General features: G+C 39.9%; 1 protein-coding gene across 2 annotated transcripts in view; it reads left to right on the top strand.

Moving 5' to 3' along the window:
• The first annotated feature begins 675 nt into the window (after window positions 1-675).
• The window catches only part of pik3r1 (phosphoinositide-3-kinase, regulatory subunit 1 (alpha)), a 45,185-nt gene continuing 36,000 nt past the window's right edge, over window positions 676-9,860 (top strand). For both annotated transcript variants that reach the window (XM_029650518.2, XM_029650512.2), the window contains exons 1-2: window positions 676-920; window positions 4,975-5,650. In XM_029650518.2, the coding sequence (XP_029506378.1) occupies window positions 5,320-5,650 (331 nt within the window). In that variant the 5' untranslated portion in view covers window positions 676-920; window positions 4,975-5,319. The remainder of the gene's footprint in view (window positions 921-4,974; window positions 5,651-9,860) is intronic.

Raw genomic sequence — 9,860 nt, 5'->3', positions numbered from 1 at the left:
TCCTAACATGTACTTCACAGCATTGCACAGAGTTCTGAAACTTAGTTTCCATAGACCTCTTTGGCACTCCTATGCTTCGGCTACAATGGGAGTGGTTTTCCTACCATAATGTAGCTTGTCCTCTTCTGTGTCTGGAATCAATTAAATAGCCTCTAGAGCTGTATTTACATGGGCAGCCCAATTCTGATCTTTTTTTCCACTAATTTGATCAATCAGATGAGCTCTGAAAAGATCTGATGTGACAATATCTGGTATGAATGGTCAAAATACCAATTAGTGGATAATAGGTCAGAATTGGGTTGCATGTATAAAAACAGCCTATGTGAAAACGAATCCTCACTTTGTAAGCTTTTAAAACTCATAAAGCCAAATAACCTGAAAAGAAACATTACCAGCTATTTTTATTAATTTGTTTCTATAGTGTCATGGGCCTATAGGCTACACGATAGCAGAAATTTTAACCTGCTCGCATGTGGACGTTACGTAATTATTTTATGCGTGTTTAATTCGTGTGCTGCTCGAGTGTAGTCTCAATAACCAATCACACTCCAAGCTCTTGACATGCTACCCGGAGAGGGCAGGGTATAGCTGCTCTTATGATGACGTATTTGGATTGACGTACCAGTGAACGAGTGACCCCGCCAGTCCACTGCCATGCCCCTCGTTGAAACTTAAACCAATGTATTCGCTCGAGCGGAGTCGTCCTGTCTGTTGACAGAGTACGAGCGTAGCAAATAAGATTAAAACCCACTTTTTAAGTCCTGGACTAATTTGTTCGAAAACGTTATAGCTACTCTCAGAGGCTTTTGGCGTTGTCTTTGTGTGGCTAACGTTCTATGTTTGATATCGGAGTGGAAAAGTGTGTCCACACGGAAAGGGAGGAGGATTCATTCTATTCAACCTGGGCCCCCTTCATGCAAGTGAGTTGTGCGCTTTTAGTATGTATGTACAGTAGCTAGTTAGCTAGGCTAACACGTTAGCACAGTAGCTAGTTAGCATTAAATGCCACGTTAGCATACTGGCTATCTCATATCTTTACTTGTTGTTAAAGACGTCGAATTTATTGTCATGCCATATAACGACATATTGCTTATTAAATAAAGTAGTACACGTTTGATTACAACGGAATTTATTACCCATTTTTACTTGCTCGCGACGACCGGGATAAGCCGACCACTGCACTGCTGGACTTCGATTGATCGTCCTCAGTATGTTGATAATTCAATGAAATGTTGTTATTCATGCCAAACTTAAAAGTCATTATCAAGCATGACAAAGTTAGACTTGAGTGAAAGCTTTTCAGCCTAGTAAATGTTAATTTAGTTACCAATTAACTAGCTGTCAACATTTTAGGCGTAATTTGAGTTCAACCTAAAGCCAATTTTCTCTGGTAAACTACCAAGCCACTAGTTGACGTTAGTTACCCACTGTAGCTATTCAATTCAGAGGGACTTTATATTTACATGACCAAAGCAAGTGAAATAAACAAAAGTGAGAAGACACAAAACATCAACAAAAACATTATCATTCTAGAAGATGGGAGAGGTTACTGTATACTATAGAGATGGATAGAGGACTCATCTTTGTAGCTGTGTCATTATAGCGTCTGACAGCATGGGCAAATTGAAGTAGTACATTTTTCACAATTGGCTGATCACTCCTGTGACACGGTTGGACATGAATCCAACAGGGTCACAAGGAGGGATCAGCCAAACAAGTTAAAAGCACTAATATACAGTGCCTTCAGAAAGTATTCACACCACTTGACTATTTCCAAATGTTGTAGTGTTACAGCCTGAATTGCAAATGGATTAAATTGAGATTTGTGTCACTAGCCTACACACACAATATCCCATAATGTCAGTGGAATTATGTTCTTTTATTTTTTTTATTTTTTACAAATGAATTTTAAAAAAATTAATATGTATATATATTTTATGTATTGCGTCAATAAGTATTCAACCCCTTTGTTATGGCAAGCCTAAATAAGTTGAGGAGTAAAACATGCCTTATTAAGTTGCATGGACTCACTCAGTGTGCAAGTGTTAAACATGATTTTTGAATGACAACCTCATCTCTGTACCCCAACATACAAATGATCTGTAAGGTCCCTCGGTCAGGCAGAATTTCAAACACAGATTCAACCACAAAGACCAGGGAGGTTTTCCAATGCCTCACAAAGGGCACCTATTGGTAGATGGGTAAAAATAAAAGAAGCAGATGTTGTTTATCCCTTTGAGCATGGTGGAGTTATTAATTACACTTTGGATGGTGTATCAATACACCCAGTCACAACTAAAATACAGGCATCATTCCTAACTCAGTTGCCAGAGAGGAAGGAAACCACATGAGGCCAATGGTGGCTTTGAAACGGTTAGAGTTGAAAGACTGTGATGGGAGAGAACTGAGGATGGATCAACAACTGTAGTTACTCCACAATACTAACCTAATTGACAGTTAAAAGAAGGAAGCTTGTCCAGAATAAAATATTCCAAATCATGCATCCTGTTTGCAATAAGTTACAAATGTAATACTGCAAAAAAATGTGGCTTTTTGTCCTGAATACAAATTGTTATGTTTTGGGCAAATACAACACATTATTGAGTACCACTCTCCATATTTTCAAGCATAATGGTGGCTGCATCATGTTGTCGTTAAGGACTGGGGTTTTTCAGTATAAAAAAAGAAACGGAATCGAGCTATGCACAGGCAACCCACACACATTCATATAACCTGCATAGACACACACACACACACACACACACACACACACACACACACACACACACACACACGATTAACGACACAACACAAACACACATGCAGTGCATTTGGAAAGTATTCAAACCACTTCCCTTTTTCCACATTACGTTACAGCCTTATTCTAAAATGTATTTAAATAATATATTTTCTTCATCAATCTACACACAATACCGCATAATTACAAACAAAAAAGTTTAGACATTTTTGCAAATGTATATCAATTAACATATACCTTATTTATATAAATATTCAGACCCTTTTGCTTTGAGACTTGAAATTGTTTCTACAACTTTATTGGAGTCCACCTGTGTCGGGACAATTTGTTTTTCAGTAGGACAGATTGGAGTAATGGCTACCTCTGTATTTTACGGCAGCCATCAGGTGACCACTTACGTAATGTAGCCGCCTACGGCTATTCTTCAACATAAATGCGTAAAACTACATCACAATGCTGTAGACACCTTGGGGAATACGTAGAAAGCGTAAGCTGGTTGGATAGCACATTCACAGCTCAATAGGGACTCATTGGAACGCAGCGCTTTCAAAATATGGGGCACTTCCGGATTGGATTTTTCTCCGGCTTTCGCCTGCAACATCAGTTCTGTTATACTCACAGACAATATCTTTACAGTTTTGGAAACGTTAGTGTTTTATATCCAAAGCTGTCAATTATATGCATATTCTAGCATCTTGTGCTGACAAAATATCCCGTTTAAAAAGGGGAATGTTTTTTCCCAAAAATGAAAATACTGCCCCTAGAAAATACTGCCACAGGTGTTAACTGACTTGCCTAGTTAAATAAATAAAGAGTCAAACCTGGTTGTCTGCTCTCCATCAGGCACTGGGAGATGAATTCACCTTTCAGCGGACAGTAACCTAAAAGAAGGCCAAATCTACACTGGAGTTGCTAGCCAAGAAGACAGTGAATGTGCCCAAGTGGTCGCGTTACAGTTTTGACTTAAATTTACTTGACATTCTATGACAAGACCTGAAAATGGTAGTCTAGGAATGATCAACCAATTTGACAGAGCTTGAAGAATTTGGAAATGAGTAATGGGCAATTGTTGCACAAACCAGTCCTCCATAGGAATGAATGGAATTCTAGAGTATTTAAATTTGAAATGTTTCAAGGACAATATTACGTGTTTAAGTATTTTGTTGTTGTAGTGTGGACTAACATTAGTAATAATTAGCTCTCTTAAGTTCTGCAATGACTGACATGACAAGCAAAACTGCTGATGCATTACCCAATTTCGAAATTGCACCCTGTGCAGTCTACTATTTCAACAGTTTGGGAACCACTGCATTAAACACTACAGTATTTCATTGGCATTCAACATGGATGAACAGCATAAGCAAATATATATGAATGCACTTTTTTATTTATCTATGTTAGCATTCCATCTCATAAATTATGTTAACCTAAAAAGGTTTTAATTAGTGCTTTTCAACAACTGCTTGTTTGAGTTTTGGGTTTATTCAGCAGAACTACTCATTGGCACTAGTGAAAAAGCCACAATATGTAGGGTGTCCAATCAAAACTGCATCTTTTGACTAATAGTAAAATATGTTACTTGTGTAGAAAGAGTTACTTGGTCCAAAGAGTTTTTACCCTTGTAGGATTGCCAAGATCAGGGCGACTAAATCATTGGAGGCTGTAAGAAGAGGGGATGAAAATATATATTTTTGTCAGCTTGTCTGGGTGTTGTGCGAGAATTAAGGAAAACTGACTCAATGTTGAGCTAGTTATCTATCTTCTCAAATCTGGAGGACATAAAAAAATATAAAGGTAAGGCAGATGTGGATTTTGAGATTTTAGTATGCTCTTTCTTTATATTGCGATAAACATTATTTTCCACCATAATTTGCAAATAAATTCATAAATCCTACAATGTGATTTTCTGGATTTTTTTTTCTCATTTTGTCTGTCATAGTTGAAGTGTACCTATGATGAAAATTACAGGCCTCATCTTTTTAAGTAGGAGAACTTGCACAATTGGTGGCTGACTAAATACTTTTTTGCGCCACTGTATATCTCAACCCTCCCAAGATCACAACAAAAAAAGGTTAGGACCCCCCCCCCCCACCAATTTAGAACTGTCCCTATTTCACGGGTACCTTGTACATGTAGCCATCACTGATTTTAAAATGTTTGTGATCATAAGTCTTATGCAATGTTTTGCAAATGGCTTCTTCTGTTCTGTATTGCAGGTTGGTTGTACCTTTTCAAGGCCACTGCTGCAGGGGACAAATATGGAAACACTGCCGGAGGCACCACAGGGGTGCAGTGGATAACCAAGCTTGAGAATGACCTGAAGACAAGTTAAAACACAATAATCACCCAAAGAACTATTGAGGGCTAGAATGTTCATTAAGTGTTGTGTTTAGTTTTTTTTGTTTGCTCCATTAATATATTCTTGGAAAACCTGAGGAGTAACTAATTGGAACTCTAACCTGCCCGAACAAGTTATTCACAGCAGTGTTCATTCAAAATAATATACATATATATATATATATACCAACAACAACCAAAAACACCCGTGAAAAGTCTCTACGATGGCCGCAGAAGGATATCAGTACAGGGCACTTTATGATTACAAGAAGGAGCGAGAGGAGGACATTGACCTCCATGTGGGGGACATCTTAACAGTGACCAAAGGGACCCTGGTAGCCCTAGGGTACAGTGACGGCCTTGAGGAAAGGCCAGAGGACATTGGTTGGCTGCCTGGCTTTAATGAAACCACTCAGGAAAAGGGAGACTTTCCAGGGACATATGTGGAGTTCATTGGGAAGAAGAGGATCTCTCCTCCCACTCCCAAGCCGAGACCCCCCAGACCCTTACCCGTGGCCCCGGGCTCCTCCAAGGCTGACTCTGGTGATGAACTAGGTGAGTGATAAACAGTCTGAGCCTTCTTCAGCTGACCCCCAATACAAGGTTTCTGGGACCTGGTATTGGGATGCAGTTGTGATTTGTACAGTACAAAACAATGTTCACATTGTAAACAAAAACACTCAACAGAAACAATTCGAACATTTCACACTGCATGGGTAAAATGTTGAGCTGGGTGATATAGACACAAATCCATATTATGATAAATTTACTGAATTATCACTAACGATAAATTGAATGATAAATTGGTACATTAATGTTCACCATAGTATTTTTTTATGTTTTGCCTTACTACTACTTTGAATGTTGTTTTATCTATCAATTGTCCAATTAACAAAAACATACAGTGCCTTGCGAAAGTATTCGGCCCCCTTGAACTTTGCGACCTTTTGCCACATTTCAGGCTTCAAACATAAAGATATAAAACTGTATTTTTTTGTGAAGAATCAACAACAAGTGGGACACAATCATGAAGTGGAACGAAATTTATTGGATATTTCAAACTTTTTTAACAAATCAAAAACTGAAAAATTGGGCTTGCAAAATTATTCAGCCCCCTTAAGTTAATACTTTGTAGCGCCACCTTTTGCTGCGATTACAGCTGTAAGTCGCTTGGGGTATGTCTCTATCAGTTTTGCACATCGAGAGACTGAAATTTTTTCCCATTCCTCCTTGCAAAACAGCTCGAGCTCAGTGAGGTTGGATGGAGTGCATTTGTGAACAGCAGTTTTCAGTTCTTTCCACAGATTCTCGATTGGATTCAGGTCTGGACTTTGACTTGGCCATTCTAACACCTGGATATGTTTATTTTTGAACCATTCCATTGTAGATTTTGCTTTATGTTTTGGATCATTGTCTTGTTGGAAGACAAATCTCCGTCCCAGTCTCAGGTCTTTTGCAGACTCCATCAAACTCCCTTTTCTTCCAGATTGGTAGGATAAAGTAATGACCTAGATTTGTAAAGCTTCATCCATCTTCCCATCAAATTTTAAATGTAAATGGTCCATCTTCCCATGTCCCTGCTGAAGAAAAGCAGGCCCAAACCATGATGCTGCCACCACCATGTTTGACAGTGGGGATGGTGTGTTCAGGGTGATGAGCTGTGTTGCTTTTACGCCAAACATAACGTTTTGCATTGTTGCCAAAAAGTTCAATTTTGGTTTCATCTGACCAGAGCACCTTCTTCCACATGTTTGGTGTGTCTCCCAGGTGGCTTGTGGCAAACTTTAAACGACACTTTTTATGGATATCTTTAAGAAATGGCTTTCTTCTTGCCACTCTTCCATAAAGGCCAGATTTGTGCAATATACGACTGATTGTTGTCCTATGGACAGAGTCTCCCACCTTACATTTACATTTAAGTCATTTAGCAGACGCTCTTATCCAGAGCGACTTACAAATTGGTGCATTCACCTTATGACATCCAGTGGAACAGTAGTGCATCTAAATCTTTTAAGGGGGGTGAGAGGGATTACTTTATCCTATCCTAGGTATTCCTTAAAGAGGTGGGGTTTCAGGTGTCTCCGGAAGGTGGTGATTGACTCCGCTGTCCTGGCGTCGTGAGGAGTTTGTTCCACCATTGGGGGCCAGAGCAGCGAACAGTTTTGACTGGGCTGAGCGGGAACTGTACTTCCTCAGTGGTAGGGAGGCGAGCAGGCCAGAGGTGGATGAACGCAGTGCCCTTGTTTGGGTGTAGGGCCTGATCAGAGCCTGGAGGTACTGAGGTGCCGTTCCCCTCACAGCTCCGTAGGCAAGCACCATGGTCTTGTAGCGGATGCGAGCTTCAACTGGAAGCCAGTGGAGAGAGCGGAGGAGCGGGGTGACGTGAGAGAACTTGGGAAGGTTGAACACCAGACGGGCTGCGGCGTTCTGGATGAGTTGTAGGGGTTTAATGGCACAGGCAGGGAGCCCAGCCAACAGCGAGTTGCAGTAATCCAGACGGGAGATGACGAGTGCCTGGATTAGGACCTGCGCCGCTTCCTGTGTGAGGCAGGGTCGTACTCTGCGGATGTTGTAGAGCATGAACCTACAGGAACGGGCCACTGCCTTGATGTTAGTTGAGAACGACAGGGTGTTGTCCAGGATCACCACCTCAGCTGTAGATCTCTGCAGTTCATCCAGAGTGATCATGGGCCTCTTGGCTGCATCTCTGATCAGTCTTCTCCTTGTATGAGCTGAAAGTTTAGAGGGACGGCCAGGTCTTGGTAGATTTGCAGTGGTCTGATACTCCTTCCATTTCAATATTATCGCTTGCACAGTGCTCCTTGGGATGTTTAAAGCTTGGGAAATCTTTTTGTATCCAAATCCGGCTTTAAACTTCTTCACAACAGTATCTCGGACCTGCCTGGTGTGCTCCTTGTTCTTCATGATGCTCTCTGCGCTTTTAACGGACCTCTGAGACTATCACAGTGCAGGTGCATTTATACGGAGACTTGATTACACAAAGGTGGATTGTATTTATCATCATTAGTCATTTAGGTCAACATTGGATCATTCAGAGATCCTCACTGAACTTCTGGAGAGAGTTTGCTGCACTGAAAGTAAAGGGGCTGAATAATTTTGCACGCCCAATTTTTCAGTTTTTGATTTGTTAAAGTTTGATATATCCAATAAATGTCGTTCCACTTCATGATTGTGTCCCACTTGTTGTTGATTCTTCACAAAAAAATAGTTTTATACCTTTATGTTTGAAGCCTGAAATGTCGCAAAGTTCAAGGGGGCTGAATAGTTTCGCAAGGCACTGTATTAGAAAAGTATTCATTTGGTCTGTCAATTTTCGGTTATCATTTTCGGTTATCATCCCAGCTCTTTTTGTTTGTTTTTACATGCCCTACGAACCCCATTGAAGGTTTTGATTGAATCGGCCCCTACGCAATTAAGCCAAACTTTTAACAATCAGTTGCTGAAACAAAATGCCCAACCAAAGGCTAATCCACGATAGGTTTGCAGGCAGCCAAGCTAACATGTAACCTTGCTGTAGAGGTGGTGGGATGGTTCATCCTTCACATAGACTAACCTCTTGTTAACATTACCACTGAGTTTTAGATAGCCCTCACAAACTCCTTTGTTGGATTTAATCGAAAATACTTTTAAACCCACAAAGCAAATCCAGATGGTCGGCTGCTTTGCAAATACCCTACCCCTTACATTTCAATCGTCCCTCAGTGGTATGCTTCTTTTTGAAAGTACTTGAAATACTCTACCCTGATGTTATAACATTGCATTTTATTCACAGAACCTCCCATCTGTGTTGGATGGACCTTGTGCATTACTGTATTTGTCACATTTCAAACTTAGTTCCTTCACCATTTGAGAATCTGTGTGTGGAAGCCATTTGGTCAAACCACAGTAGTAATTCAACCCATTGGGCTCACTTCATGGTTCCATTTACACTCTCTGCTCCAGGGTAGTATTGTGTTGCAAATGGTTGTGGCTAGGACACACAAGATTGTAGACGCCTCATATTGAAATCATATAAGATAAAAAGTTATGGATTCCAATGCCTAACCTTTTATTAGGTTTGTTCTCTCCCTACATAAAATAGATCCCCAAAAACATCTATGTAAGCGACCAAAGCAAACAATGCCTGATTTATGTTATCTTTATGTTGTGTTGGATGCATTTGTTGAAGCAATTCATTTGGCTATCTACAAAGTATTAGCCAATTCTCTCTCTTGTCTAGTATTATCCTATCTCTTTGTCGTGTCTTTAGCTATGCCGGATTAAGTGATATGACATGCTATTCTATAAAATAATTTATCCCTAATTAATATGACATGATTGAGCTAATCATGTAAATGTAATTAACTAGAGAGTCTGGCACCACAAAATAATATTTATAGAGCTGTTATCTTCCGAATAAACTCTTAAAGACAGTAATATTTTACATTAATAGCAGTCGATATTAAACGTCATCTTAATTCGGTCTTATCTGAAAGTTGTAAATTCTTGGTTATCTGCACGAACCCTGGATAACAAGTTGAATCAGCAATTCAAAATTGGGTTTAATTATTTATTTACAAAATACCTAACTAATCACACAGAATTACACACACATATTTAAATCATAACTTGATTACAAATGGCGTCATAAAGGATAACGTCCCTAACGGGCGGAACACATATGACAGCTGGTTACACGAAAGAAAAGGGGCTGGGTTTGAGTGAAAGAGCAGGAAGACTGAGGAACAAAGTGCGAAGCTGTGCT

Source organism: Oncorhynchus nerka, linkage group LG4 (genome assembly GCF_034236695.1).
Source record: "Oncorhynchus nerka isolate Pitt River linkage group LG4, Oner_Uvic_2.0, whole genome shotgun sequence".
Taxonomy (NCBI): Eukaryota; Metazoa; Chordata; class Actinopteri; order Salmoniformes; family Salmonidae; genus Oncorhynchus; species Oncorhynchus nerka.
Note: the sequence above shows the minus strand (reverse complement) of the source record. Positions and strands in the feature narration are given on the sequence as shown.